General features: G+C 49.7%; 1 protein-coding gene across 2 annotated transcripts in view; it reads left to right on the top strand.

Annotated features, from left to right (window-relative positions):
* The first annotated feature begins 1,447 nt into the window (after positions 1-1,447).
* UNK (unk zinc finger) overlaps positions 1,448-14,849 on the top strand; it is a 99,074-nt gene continuing 85,672 nt past the window's right edge. Inside the window, exon 1 of one of the 2 annotated variants that reach the window (XM_088482538.1) lies at positions 1,448-1,673. In XM_088482538.1, the coding sequence (XP_088338664.1) occupies positions 1,480-1,673 (194 nt within the window). In that variant the 5' untranslated portion in view covers positions 1,448-1,479. The remainder of the gene's footprint in view (positions 1,674-14,849) is intronic. The other variant, XM_088482536.1, reaches the window with a different exon arrangement.

Raw genomic sequence — 14,849 nt, 5'->3', positions numbered from 1 at the left:
CCTACCGATACTGAGGTGCCTTGGCCTGTGAGCGGGGTATAGGAGGGGGCCAGGTGCATCCTGGGATGACAGCTTTAACTGTGTGGTGCCTATACCCCAAGGTATCCCTAAGGACCCTGGAGTAGAAAAGTGCCAATACCACTTCCAGTGTGTCTAGAGGAAGATGTATGAACTGCCGATATGGGCGAGGAGTGGTATCCCGTCATTATCGGCACTGCTATCTACAAGATAGCAGTGCTGATGTGCTGGGCTATGTATGAACAATCAGGGGCACTGACTATTCCGACAGCTGCAGCTATCATTGCCCTATCACCACATCAGGGACAACACTTCATGAGATCTCATGATTTTTGCGAGATCCCATGCATGCCCATTGGAGCCAGCAAGGAAGGGAGACACAACACATCAGCACTAGGCTGATGCACTGTGTGCTCAGACAGGAATCGCCGGAGGGGGGAGTTTTCACTCTCCCACTCCGGCAAATGAGATGTTTGGCGGAAAGTTCCAGGAGCAGCCCAAAAAGCCTCAGCACATGTAAAAAAAAACAAAAAAAAACCATGTTCATACATCTCGTCAGTGCTTCCTGCATCACCTGTGTAATGAGGCACGATCTATGCCGCATCTATAATAGGTGCGGGGTGTGCGGGGCACATGGGCCCCTGCACCCGTAGTATACTTAACCTCTCCGGAAACCCATGTCGGCGCGTGTGCGGGGGTCACTGTAAAACGGCTGCCACAGCCATTTTCCCATTATTTGCGCATTCACAGTACAGGGAAAATGGCCACCACGGCCATTTCCCCAGTGACTTGTGCATGCGATATAGACTACGGGCACACTCTAGTGCCCAGAGTAAGTGCGGCACTAGCCGTGGACAGTTCAGGGCGCTGCCGGACGTAGAGTAGGGGGCCCCTGTTGGAGACTGCACACGGGCCCCCTCCTCTGTCGAAACGCCCCTGGCTGCTATAATACAACCCAACAAGCCAGATTTCGAAAACTTTTGCTTTAAATCCTGTCACAAAACAACAACAGATTTTGACAAAAATCAGCTCATGAAATAACCCCTTGAGATCGTCAGTGCTGAAGACACTAAACATAGGGATCACTGGTCCATGTACAAGGCATCATTTCAGAAGTATCCATTATTCAATATGGGAGTGAGAAGTGCTCGCACCGCATCAATAGCATTTCTACTACCAGCCAGGGGCACGGGGAACTGTTCCTGCCGTATTTCACTCCTCTCCCCCAGCTATATAACACACCGCCAGCAAAAACTGAAGCATGAAGACAGACTACAGCTCCCAGGGTGCAGTGCGGCACACAAAGTACTCGGATGATGGGGGGAGGGGGATGGTTATTGGCTTCTCTCTGGTTTCGTAGCTCGGCATCGGACTATGCCGTCGCCGCGCCCTCTAGCGGCCCCTCCGCGTACAGCGCGCCGCATCCTTTGTGCCTCGGAAGCACTTCTCTCATTTCCTTTCATGGCGTCGGCGCAAGCGCGCTCGCCCCCCACCGCGGCGTTCCGCGTAGACCCAGCAATAAAAGGAACGGAGGAGGGAGACTCCAGGATGTCTAAGGGCCCTGTCCCAAGCTCCCCGTCCGCTTCCTCTGCATCTCCGGCAGCAGCGGCCGGCGGAGCGCTCCAGGCGCAGCCCGAGAAGCCTCAGCACTACACGTACGTAAAAAAAACACGGCACTAGACGACTGACGTCAGCGGGAGGCGTGAGTCACGCGCAGTGCCCCGCGCCCAGGCTGGCGGGAACCGGTCCGAGCCGGATTGAGCTGGGGAAGTGGGCGGGGTCAGGACTGGGGTGGTGCGAGGACCGCCTGGGCGCCATCTGGTCTGAAGTTGGATGGACCCCTGGGGGCCACTCACGGTAAAACATTAATTTGACAATAATAAGTGGCCATTACACGTGCAGCCGCTGACCAGCCTGGCACTAGGCCCAGCAGGAGGCCACCACTCCCTGACACCAATACCTTCTTTACAGCAGCTGCACATAGAGGTGTCTGTATTCGACATACTGGTCCCATATGCTATTTATGATACTATATAGTTTTACACCTTTTACCTAGCAACCTGTATATGTCCACCTATTAAAGTGCAACTTTCATCCTGTAACCACTATTGTCTGCACTACTATTTTACTAGATACTTCCGTATCTTTACGGCCCCCTGGTTACGCTACTTACGTATCTTCACTATTCAGTGAAGATACGCAAGTAGCGTAAACTTGAGGAAATACCATTCGGCCCCTTGCGGGCTTGCCACGCTGCGGGCACGGTGGCTTGCTTAGCTCGCCACTTGGATTTATTCCCCCCTACATGCCCACTTGGATGGTAGGGAATGACTTTGGACATTAGCGTAAAGATGAGCCAGTGTCCAACATCATTCCCTACCATCCAATGTCATTCCCTACCATCGAAGTTGGCATGGCAGGGGAATAAATCCATGTGACGAGCGAAGTGAGCCACCGTGCCCGCAAGGGGCCGAATAGTATTTCCTGGTTACGCTACTTACGTAGCGTAACCAGGGGGCCGCAAAGATTCGGAAGTAACTTTTACTATTATTATTATGCAGAGCACATTAGTTAAAAAATTTATTTTCCACAATACCACTAAGGTCACCATTTGATGGCATTGCCATTAGACATTAATCATAGCTGGGCAGGTAATTATCAATGTGAAATGACCAGCCCAGCACTTGACACCCACCCTAGCAAGTTTTGCAAACACAGAAGTGAGAAACTGATGAAAGAAATGAGTGTAGAACCTTTTTCAATTAGTTCAGCTCTGATCTCTATTCCTGGCAAGATGGCACTTCGGTGAGACAGGCACATAGGTTGTTTATGTTGCTTCCATTAGACGTCCACTAGTATTGTGGTCATTTGTTGGACAGACATGTAGCGTACGTGTCTTCTGCACCTTTGCCCTGGGTGGCATAGATCAGAGATGAGCTGATTGGGGAGAATTCTGTGTCTGCATAAGCCTAGTAATTGGCTATTTTGTCTTTAGAATAGAATACTGACTTTGAAAGTCTGGCTACCCCTTCTTTAAGTGATAAGTAGATTCATTTCAATATATAGTGCTTCCTCTTCATAATAACTTGGCAGATTGGGTGGGCGATATATCGTTCAGTGGGTGCATCCAGAAGCATGGGGTCGTATATGATATCTTCTGATTGAACGTGCAGAATGGCCTACCAGAAGATGTCACATACAACCCACTGAAGTGCACAAATGGGTGTGCACACTGTGCCAATTTACCTGGAAAGTACATATCGAAATAATATTGCTCTGTGTACCCAGCCTAAGGTCCATAACTATTGTGCATGATGGTAATGTCTTCTTCAGTTGGTGTTCAGTATGTCGTAGGGATGGCCATCAGTGGTATTACAATCTATGGCGATATAGTAAGTTACCATTGATGGTTACCAACTATCGATGGTATCACCAACCGATGGTCATCCCTGTTCTTTGACTGACTGGCCCGTGGGCCAATCAGTACTTGGGACCGGGGCTTCGCGGGTACCGGGGGAGGAGCTATGTTCCGTGTCCCAGTACCTTGTAAAAAAAACAAAAACACTCAGATACTGTACCATCGATGGAGGGAAATAATCTGATTCTCCCTCATCGATGGTAAAAGCATTCAACATTGGCCATAAGCAATTGATAATTATGAATCATCGATGATCAATGGCCATACCTAGTATATCGTTTGAAAAGAGTATAATAGAATCTGCAGTGTTCATGTCATACTGAGGACATATGTATGTATGTATGTATATAGTGTAGTGTTCCCACTATGCTTTTTTAGAAAGGCACCGCACCCTGCCCAATTTTTAAAAGGTAAAATGCGACCTGCGATTTTAGCGGCACCCCGCTAAAACAGTCTGCCCTGAACCTTCCCCACACGATGTCCGGCGAGTGGGAAAAGTTTGGTGACCGGTCACCGCCCGGTGTTTAGACGCTGTGCACGTGCACATGACATCTATTCACCGTGAGGGGAGAGCTTAGGAGAAGCCCAGCACCTCCGTAAATGACATGCCCCCTCCCTGATTGGCCACGCCCCCTTTTCGGGAGCACGCACTCCTTAGGCCGGCAACCCCAGTGCCCTGCCTGCTTTCTAGTGGGAACACTGTAGTGTAACATTATTGTAATCATGAAGCTTAGCGAATAGATAATTTTGGGAAGTGTTCCATTTCATATCTGTTTATATTGTAATAACAATGCAATATGTTAATTTACCGTGATGATATATGGTATTGTCTGCAGTTTTATCAGAATATTGTTTAGTGGTTAAATTACGCCGGTCGTGATCATGTGCACTGGTGTAGTGTTACGGTGTCCGTTTAGTGTGTTTATAAAACTTTTATTAAGATCATGTAAAGTTTTTATGTCATGTTTGGTAGAGTCTAAAGTCTGTATAAAGCAGAGGTGGGGAACTTTTTTTTCTGCCGAGGGCCATATTGATATGTATAACATTATTTGTGGGCCCCGGTGCAGACCACGCTCCCTCTCCGTGTGATGTCAGACGGGGGCTACAATCGTCGGTGATTACAGCAATGCCCGGAACATCCTCAGGATGCTCCGGGGAGCTGTAAGGACAGCGGTGTGACCGTCTGAAGTGTCCTAAGGATGCTCCAGGTGGTACTGCTGCATAGATTCTGGCTGCAGGGTGCCATTCTAGGCCAGATGAGGCTAGCAGCAAAAAGCTCAGAGAGCCAGAACAAATGATTCCTGGGCCTTATATGGTCCCCGGGCCTAAGGTTCCCCATCCCTGGTATAAAGCATAACATACTTAAATGAGAATTGTATGATAATTTTCCGTGGACAGATCATGTTAGTCAGAGCCTTGTGTCTGTAGAGCGTTTAATAGAATTGTGTTATGGTTATGTCTAGTGATCAGATTATGCAGTATTATAGAAATTAATTACAATGCCATTTAGTGATCAGGTGTAGTGTAGTGCCATATGTCAGTGCATGGCTCGACAAATCACAGTCGGCAGGACGCCATGGCGAGTAAGATTTTACACCTGGCAACCGGATTTGCAGAGACCGAAGGCCTGTCAGTGATGACAGTAATGGTGCGTACACACTGGGCGATTAAAGTGAACGACTGAACGATAACGTTATCGTTCAGTCGTCCACTTTATCGTCCATTTTTAACACAAAAAAGATGAACGATGACGACGCGCATTCCCGCGGGTCGTTCGTCATCATCGTTCATCGCGCTGACATGCAGGCCAACCTGACGACCTCGTCAGGTTGCTGCATGTCAGGGAATGGGTGAGAGAGCCCGGCGCTGAACGATATCGCTAATGATATCGTTCAGCGGCTGTGCTCAATGTCATGAACGACATTGAGCACAGCCTGCCGGGGACACACTAGACGATATCGCTCAGGGGGCATATCGTCTAGTGTGTATGCACCTTAACAAACAGGGAGCCATGCATTGATAGTCCCTCAGCACTTCACTGGCCAGCGGCTCAGATCACCAGCAACCCTGGAGCCTTGGTGGCAGTGTCATTGCACTGAAGAGCTCCACAGCGTCACTGCAGCTAGCGGGTGAGAGTGCACAGCACGCCGGTGAGCAAGATAAAGGACCTGCGGCACATTACCATTTTTATGCAGCATAAGATGAATCTTGCCAGCAGTGGGAATAGACCCCAGGACTATGGACACTAACACTACAGCTGCAGTAACCCCCCCTGGCTAAAGACACACAGAAGCAACCCCGGGGAGAAGGGCCGCTGTGTCACTGTCACTCTGACATGCTGCTGGGTGCTCTTCATCACTTGCTGGGCAGCGTAGGCTGGTTTGGCTGTCCGGGCTGGTCGTACTCCATGGGCTCTTCCTGCAGAGCACAAATGTACACTTGCCAGCAACAACGAGGGCAGAGTGGACCAGGGCTTCTTGATAGACCTTGTCAGACAGCTTCACCATGATTAGCTCCACATGATCTCCACCCTAGTGTTCCTGCAGCTGCTCAGCTACAAGTTAGTCAGATACTTGCCCACCTATCATTCTGCTGGTGTCTCAGATCATATCCCAGGCAGTAGATGCAGGGACAACAGCCTTGCCTCCCTGTACACATTAAATTATAAACATTGCCACATTGAGGCATACTATGTATTGTGGGAACTGTGGTGGCGCAGACTATGTATTGGGGGCACTGTGGTGGGGCATACTATGTATTGGGGGCACTGTGTTGGGGCATACTATGTATTGTGGGAACTGTGGTGGTGCAGACTATGTATTGGGGACACTGCAGTGGGGCATACTATGTATTGTGGGCACTGTGGTGGTGCAGGCTAAATTGGCATACTATGAATCGGACACCGGAGATGGGCATGTATCACAAACTAATGGAATGTGGGGAAGCCTGAGGACCACATTGAAGGGGCATGGTTGGTGTTCTATAGATTTTATATATTTTGGTAGCGGATAATAGTCTGGCTCCTAACTTTTTAATCTGGCTCCTAGATTTTCCAAAAATTTGTCAAGCCCTGAGATAGTGGACAACATGTTGTTTTGCAAAGGCCTACAAGGGTCCATTAGTCACTGATTGGTGCACAACTTAATTTTGAGGAGAAACATCAGATAACATTCTATAGATTGTAAGCTTGCGAGCAGGGCTCTCTTACCCTTATGTATGTCATGTATGTATGTCTTTTACAACCCAGTATAATGTTAATCTTGATTCAAATTGAAAAGCGCAACGGAATTTGCTGCGCTATATAAGAAACTGTTAATAAATAAATAATAACATTATTAGATCAATTAAATAATCATTCAACCATATGGCCTAATTTAGAGATGTACAGAATTCCGATGTTCATGCGCAGAAGCCAGACTGCGCATGTGCAGATCTCATCTTGCGACATCTCTAACAGTGCCCTTTCAACGCAGATTTACTGTCATCGGCAGCGTAGATGAGGTGGTCATTCTGAGTAGCCTTCGGCTCACTGAGATGGCCGTTGTTGTGACCAATGGTCGCATTGTAGATCTAATGCTGCATCTTCGGATGCAGCCCTAGGACCTGTGATGCTGTCAGTAAGCGTCTTTTTACACTAGACACCTCCTGCGTCATTGGCATAACCTCACAGCGACTGCTGCAAAAGCGTCCATCTCTGAAACTAACAATTTAATCGCCCCAAGAAACTGATATTTCAGAAAACTAGATTGATGTGGCAATGATTGTATTCAAAGTTATTTCCCACACTTTTAATTTTACCATTTACATAATAACTGAGTTGATAATTATATTTTGTGCAATTTGTGACTCCAATTGTAACAAAAATATAAATGTTTATCATAAAAATGTACAAAGCTATGCAAACTAAATCCTCCTTGGGACTGCGTATGAACTATGGAGACAAAAAAATGTTTGTTCGCTCCGGCATCACACAAATAATTACGGGATGAATTTGGATTGCGTTTTCAATATTGTATAGCTTAGTCATCTATAAAGAAACTGAGGTATGTATTATCTCGATGTGACAGGGTGAGGAGCAATAAAGGAAAAAACAGATGCTTGACTATCGGCACGTGCAATGTGCGGGTTTCTCAAGCCAAAAATGACTAGATGTATATAAATAGAATTCTTTGAGGATAAATATATTTTAAGGGACTGTTTATGAACTATGGAGACAAAAAATGTTTTATCGGGATATGCACAAGGTCCTCAAGTCCAAAATGACATATATATATATATATTCAGTGGTCTGTTCGTCTGTCCGGTTATGATTTCTAGCACCCCTGCACCGATTGGGATGAATCCAACACAAGGTGGTCCAGTTGGATCCTGGCCAGGTTTTAGGGGGGTTAGGGTCCTAGTCGGACCTCCCGTTGGTGTGCACTGGGCAGAACTTTGACCCAGGTAGCCTGTTCTGAGCCTTCTACTGGATGGATTTGCACAAAAACTTCACAGAGTGGTAACATTAGATCAGACATACTATGGGTTGAGGTCCCAGTCGGACCTCCCATTGGTGTACACTGGGCAGAACTTTGACCCGGGGAGCCCGTTCTGGGCTTTCCTCTGGATGGATTTGAATGAAAACTTCAGAGGGGTGGCAATTGGTCTGGGATGCCTAACTTAATAGCTTGAAAATTAGGTCCCAGTCGGACCTCCTGTTGGTGTATCTTGGGCAGAACTTTGACCCGGGGAGCGTATTCTGTGCTTTCCACTGGATGGTTTTTGGATGAATACTTCACAGAGGGATGGCAATTGGTCTGGGATGCATAACTTACTAACTTGAAGATTTAAACCCAGGCAACGCCGGGTACTTCAGCTAGTGTATACATATATTGCACACCCTGAACGCAAACCGTTATATATGTATGCATATAGAAATCCATAGATATCTATATATATCTCAAGATCTATTTTGCAGAAAAATCCAACTATACATTAAGCCTTACTCAGGCATCTTATCTTGACACGGGAAGTTGCAGTACACACGTCAGTCCAGTAGATGGTGCACCAAAACAAATACTAAGGGGTACATTTATTGAGATTCGAGTTTGGTCGAGGTGACAATCGGGTGAGTTTAGACATGTTTTTCATCTCACAAATTTACTAAAGGCAAAGTCGGGTGAGTTACAGAGAGATTTCTCTAATCTCACTCGTAAAACTCGGGCGAGTTAGCAAACTCGAATCTTATCACCATCGGCCAAAATCTGAAGTACATTTCACCTAAAAAATACGTCTCGCAAATTTACCAAGAATCGAGATTAGAATCTCGGGTGAGATGCCTGCAAACTCACTGCCAAATTGATGTTTTAAACACTCACCTCGAGATCATCGAGTTTTACTAAAACATACACAAATCATTTCTTTTTTTCTATTTTTACTTGTTAGTTTTTATTGAATTTTGTGGAAAAAAAAATGACTTGAGCCCCCCCATCCCCCCCCCCAAAAAAAAAAGACTAACCAGCCCCGGACTTGCCAGCCTGTCCTGGTTCTTGAATTTACAGGGAAAAAAATGTGAAGGGTTCCACTGTAAATTAAGAACCAGCCCCAGGCAGCAGGGACAGAGCTGGTTTTAAATATACGTAGAAAAAAATTGACGTCAGGTTCCCCGTATACTTAAAACCAGCCCTGGACCCTTTCTAGCCCTTTCACCGAAGCCTCCAGCCGCAGCATCAGTCCTCACCGCTAGTCAGGCCAGTCCGGCCCGCCAGCCAATCAGCGGCGGCTTCCATTAGCGGCCACTCTTTGGCTGGGACCCACGTGAGCTTAGCCAATGAGCGGCTCCTCCACGTGGGTCCCAGCCAATGAGCGTCCGCTAATGGAAGCCGCAGCTGATTGGCTTGCGGCCCGGACTCTAAAGTCCGGGCCGCAAGCTGATGCATGTTGCACTGCAATCTCGGGTGAGTAATCTCATCTTCACTTGCATCTCAGATGAGTTATGTCTTCTTCACTTGCAACTCGGGGGAGAAATCTCGATTTGCTTCACCATCGAAAAGTTCACTTTAAGCTAAACTCGCTTCTTAGTAAATTTGCAAACCAAAAAAAAAACAACTCACACGAGTTTTGGCGATGCAAATCGAGTTAAAAAAAAAAACACAACTCGACCAAACTCGATTCTTAGTAAATTTACCCCTAAATTTCAAAAAGTTGCTGCTCATGTTACTTGCAACCTTTCAGAGTTACTGTAGGTTAAGTAGCCTTGATGTGGCTTGCTCACGAGTTAGTAGTCCAAGCATCTTTTGTATTAATCCCTGAAGGAAAAACTGCAAATATTGATTACAAAGACATTATGGGAGAATTGAATAGCATCGGGAGGGAACTCCCGCAGTTATTCAATTCACCGTGATGTTTACTCCGACGGGAAGCAGTTAAGTCTGAGAATGCTGGTTCTCGCGACTTAACCTGGGTGTTCAGTCGCAAGAACCGGCATTCTCCGACTAAAGTGCCGGTCGCGAGGCTGTTACCGCCGCACTAAGCCGGAAAACAGCCTCGTGCCCGCTACATTAGTCGGATTTCCAAAAAAAGGGGGAAAGGCCACTAGAAAATGGGCGTGTCTTTAAGACACGGCCCCTTTCTATCATTCGGGGGGCGTGCCCGGCACTTACGGAAAGGCCGGACTGACCCCAGGTTTTCCTGTCTCTTTGAATAGATGCCGGGCGCATGCGCTTGGCATCTATTCACCGGTGGTGATCGCTTAACCACTATTTTTCCCACCCGTGGGACACTGCGGCCCGCAACACCCGGCAGGTTATTTTGGTGGGGCGATGCCAAAAGGGCAGTACGCAATCTGCCCTTTTGAAATCGGGCAGGGCACGGCGCCCGCTAAAACAAAATCGGGCAGGGCACAGCGTCCCGCTAAAACAGCCTAGCAGGAAAACTAATGATCATGTCAAAGATTTTCATCTAGTAAATTGTATTTTGATCTTGTACAATGCTCCCATTATGTTGGGTAGGTGTAGTGTACTATGGGACTGATTCAGATTTGGGAATAGAGTAAGATAGAGCAAGTAACCAGGCATTAGTGGATTTAGGAGTTCATTCAGACCTGCTCGCAAGATGTGGCCGCTCGCTGGCAAAAAGGTGCCAGATATTTAAATAAAATGCTCGCACTGCATGGCGTAAGGACTCCCACTATGTCTTAGCGAGCTACGGCACTGAGCGATCGCAAGTGTATAAAGACGCCCCCTTTCCCATCGCAACACACGTCATCTCCTGGATTTGTATGATTAATCGCCAACATCGAGAGCCATCGGAGCTGCTCGCAGCCCTTGAGGTAGCCTTATCCTGCCGTAATTACTGCGATCAGTGCCAGCTGAAATACATGCAGGTGACGTGTACAATGACGCTACTTTGCTTATTATGCACGCCCTTTAAACAGCGTTTTGTGTGCCTGACACGCCTGCGTTCGCAACACCACTCCCCCGTTTACAGGCACCTTCCCCTGTTACCACGCACAAACAGCACTATATGTCACTCAAAGTAGCGGGCAGTCTGTGTGCTACGAGCGCACGATTCCCCAATGCTGAGACTGGCTTGCGCACACGCACTGCAAATTATATGCATGCGCACTGAGCAACAATCGCCCGGCAGCGAGCGATCACCCCTTAGCGACCGGGTCTGAATCAGGTCCTTAGGATTGGGGGTAGAGAAGATAAGGTAGCTCTATATGCTGACGACTTGTTGCTTTTTTCATTGATTATTCTACATCTATGCCGGTTGTCCTTCAGCTGATGCCAACATTTGCAATTTCTACTTCAGGGTCCATAGGGTATCCACAGGATACCTTGGGGTATAGGTGTGACGTCAGTCGCAGGGCACCAAAGAGTTAAGCTTTCAGCCTCCCAGGATGCACTAGGTCCCCCTCCTATACCCCGCCCCCGGGCCAAGGCACCTCAGTTTAGTTTGGTGCCCGGCCGGCGTCGGGTGCACCTGTCGGAGTGGGGGCTAGAAGAGCCCCTGAAGCTTTCTTCAGTGCAGCTGTGGCTGCACATCTGGATGTACAGCATGGACAGTCAGTCCTGACGTCCATGCTGTCTTCCCTACACCCCTGCCGGTACCAGAACGCCGGTACCGATCCGGGGATGCTGGTGAGCATCTGGGGTCACAGCTAGCGGTGACCCCAGATGTTCCGGACCATGGCCGGATCCAAGGGGGACAAAGGTAAGCAGCGGGGTCCCGCGGTGGGTCCCCGCTGGTCACATGGTCCTAAGTCCCCAGGCAGGGGGCTCCCTGGGGACTGGCTGCAGCGTGGAGCCAGGTACTGAACCTGCGCTTTCCACTACCCCCTGGGACAGCGGACCGCAGCAGAGCGGTAGCGCTGCGGCGTCCCAGGGGTTAAATGCATGCCAGGGGAGCGCGCCTTCCCTGTCTCACAGCCGGCGCCTCCCCCGCTGCACACAGCCCTCTCTGCACTGTGCTGACTGGTCCTGTGTCAGCGCTCCTCCCCCAGGCCAGCTTCTCTCTGCTCCTCGGCGGCCATCTTCTCTGCAACGCATGGTGAACGCTGCTGGAAGCCTGGAAGGAAGCATCGTGGTCTGGGTCCCCCCGCATACCTCTCCTCCGCTGTGGCTCAGGTCTGTGTATGCAGCGCTGTGTCCTACCAGGCCCTGTGTCTGTGTAGTTGAGTGATCAGCGCTGTTAGTGCAGGAATTGTTATTTCTCTGCATTGTATGTGACTGTGCTAGCGCTGCTGCCTGTAACTTTATCTTCTCAAAACTGTCAGCTTTATTACTGTCCCTGTTCTTTCTGCTAAAGCCCTTGCAGTGCGGTGCTGCAGGGTGGTCTCTCGCCTATTTAATACTTAATTGGTGAGAGAGGTCACATACGTGGTGCCATCATGTCTGAAAGTGATTTTCCCCTCCGGCTACAGTGTACCACGTGCAAAGTACCGTTAGCGGAGGGGGAGGGTAGCGCGGAGGGCCTTTGCCGGCAGTGTTTGTCCATGGCGCGGCCTATTACGGTTACAGCACCGGTACAGGAGCCGCCCTGGGCTTGTTTCGCTCAGGCGTTAACAGCTTTAGTGGGCCAGTTAGCTCCGCAGCCCGCGTTTACTCCGATGGGTTTGTCCCAGCAGTCTGTGGTGTCGTCACCCATGCAGGGGTTCCCACGACAATTGGTGGTACCCCACAGTCTCCCTATTTCCCCGCTCCCGGGTTCTCAGGAGCCAGCGTGGGTTAACTCCCTGACGAGTTCTGTACAGCACTTGTCGGATGTGTTGCAAGGGGAGTCTGTGATGCGGCCTCATAAAAGGCCGGTGGCGTCTCTGTCCGCTCCTTATGAGGATGACGAAGGGACGTCTGATGATGGGGAGATTCTGGATCCTTACAATCAGGAACCTCTCCATACTAAGGACGCTGATGCTAAGTCCAAAGTATATATTCCTGGACTTATTCGGGCGGTCCGCACAGCCTTGGTGATTGAGGACGAAGTTCCCCCAGCGGCTAAATCTAAGTATGCCTTTTTCAAAGATGTGAAGGGCGATGCCACAGTCTTTCCTCTTTCGGGTCAGTTGGTGGACCATTTAGAGGAGGCGTGGAAACAACCTGGCAAAAGATACCAGCCGCAGAGACGCCTGGCGGTGGCTTATCCGTTCGCGGATAATTATTTTGCTAAGTGGGAATCCCCTCCACAGGTGGATTCTCACGTGACCCGTCTTGTCCGTAGTGCCACATTGCCGATGCCATCCATGTCCTCCCTTAAGGATGCTACGGACCGCAAGGTAGAAATCTGCCTGAAGTCCGCTTATTCCCTTGCAGGGGGGGCAGCACGGCCGGCTATGGCCATTTGCTGGGTTGCCAGAGCGATGGAGCGCTGGGCGGATTCATTAGAGGCTTCTTTTGAATCCGACTGTCCGGCCGAACAGGCGGAGTTGATTGGCAATCTCCGTGATTCGGCCACCTACATCAACGAGGCGGCTCTAGACATTAGTACTCTGGTGTCTAGAATTTCTTCAGCAGCGGTAGCTGCTCGTCGCACCTTGTGGCTGCGATCCTGGAAGGCGGACGCAGATTCCAAGAAAGGTCTGGAAGCGTTGCCGTTTACCTGAGAAGTTCTCTTCGGTCCGGATCTAGATAAGATTGTGGCCACGCTGGCGGCAGCCAAATCTGCTTGTCTCCCGTCGGCCGCTGCTCCTTCTGGTTCTGGACCATCGTCCTTTCGGTCATCTAGGGCCCAGGGCAGGCCCAAACCACAGTCGTTTCCTCGACAGGCTGGCCCTAAGAAATCGGTCAAGCCCCGGAAACAGGCATGGAGTACCAGACGTCCGGCCCCCAAGCCATATGACAAGCCTGCGGCCTGACGGTCCGGGCCTCCCTTTGGGGGATCCCAGGGTGGGAGGCCGCCTGCTGCAGTTCTCCCGGTGTTGGTCGTTCACTACGACAGACACTTGGGTTCTGGAGGTGGTCTCCCACGGGTACGCCCTCTCCTTCCGGCACAGACCCCCGGCTCGATTCTTCACCACGGGTCTACCATCAGACCGGAACAAGGCTACGGAGCTGCGGAAGGTATTGCACACTATGCTCCAGGCTGGAGTTATAGTGCCTGTTTCATTCTTCCAGAGGGGCCAGGGTTTCTATTCAAATCTATTTTTGGTACAGAAACCCAATGGGTCATATCGTCCGATTCTCAACCTCAAAGCAAGTCTTTGCGGGTCCCGAAGTTTCGGATGGAGACCCTACGGTCCATCATTCTGGCGCTGGAACCTGGGGACTACATGGTGTCATTGGACATACAGGACGCTTACCTGCATGTCCCTATTCTTTTGCGCCATCAAGAGTTCCTTCGGTTTGCAATCCGCAGCGACCACTTCCAGTTTCGGGCGTTACCTTTTGGCCTGGCGACAGCACCACGTGTTTTCACCAAGGTGATGGCGGTCATGGCGGCTTCTCTGCGGCTGCAAGGAGTCCGCATGTTGCCGTACTTCGACGACCTGTTATTGGTGGCAGGATCTCCAGAGCTCCTGTTACACCACTTGGACCTGACCATTGCACTGCTGCAACGGCACGGCTGGCTAATCAACTGTCAGAAGTCCACTCTAATCCCGTCTCGGAGGATTCTGCATCTTGGAGCCTTATTGGACTCGGGACAGCAAAGGATCTTCGTGATGGAGGACAAGATCTCTGCTTTACAGTCAAGGGTGCGCAGTTGTCTGCACAGCCGCCGTGTGTCCTTACACTCGGCGATGAGGTTACTGGGCTCCATGGTGTCGGTGTTCGACATGGTGGAATACACCCAGTTTCACTCCAGACCTCTGCAGCACCTGATCCTGTCCAAGTGGAACGGGCTGCCTCAGTCTCTGAAGTTCCAGACGATTATGCTCACCCCGGAGGTTCGCCTGTCCCTTGCGTGGTGGTTAAAGACGACCCACCTCAACAAGGGA

Source organism: Taudactylus pleione, unplaced genomic scaffold (assembly GCF_031769625.1).
Source record: "Taudactylus pleione unplaced genomic scaffold, aTauple2 ptg000290l, whole genome shotgun sequence".
Taxonomy (NCBI): domain Eukaryota; kingdom Metazoa; phylum Chordata; class Amphibia; order Anura; family Myobatrachidae; genus Taudactylus; species Taudactylus pleione.
Note: the sequence above shows the minus strand (reverse complement) of the source record. Positions and strands in the feature narration are given on the sequence as shown.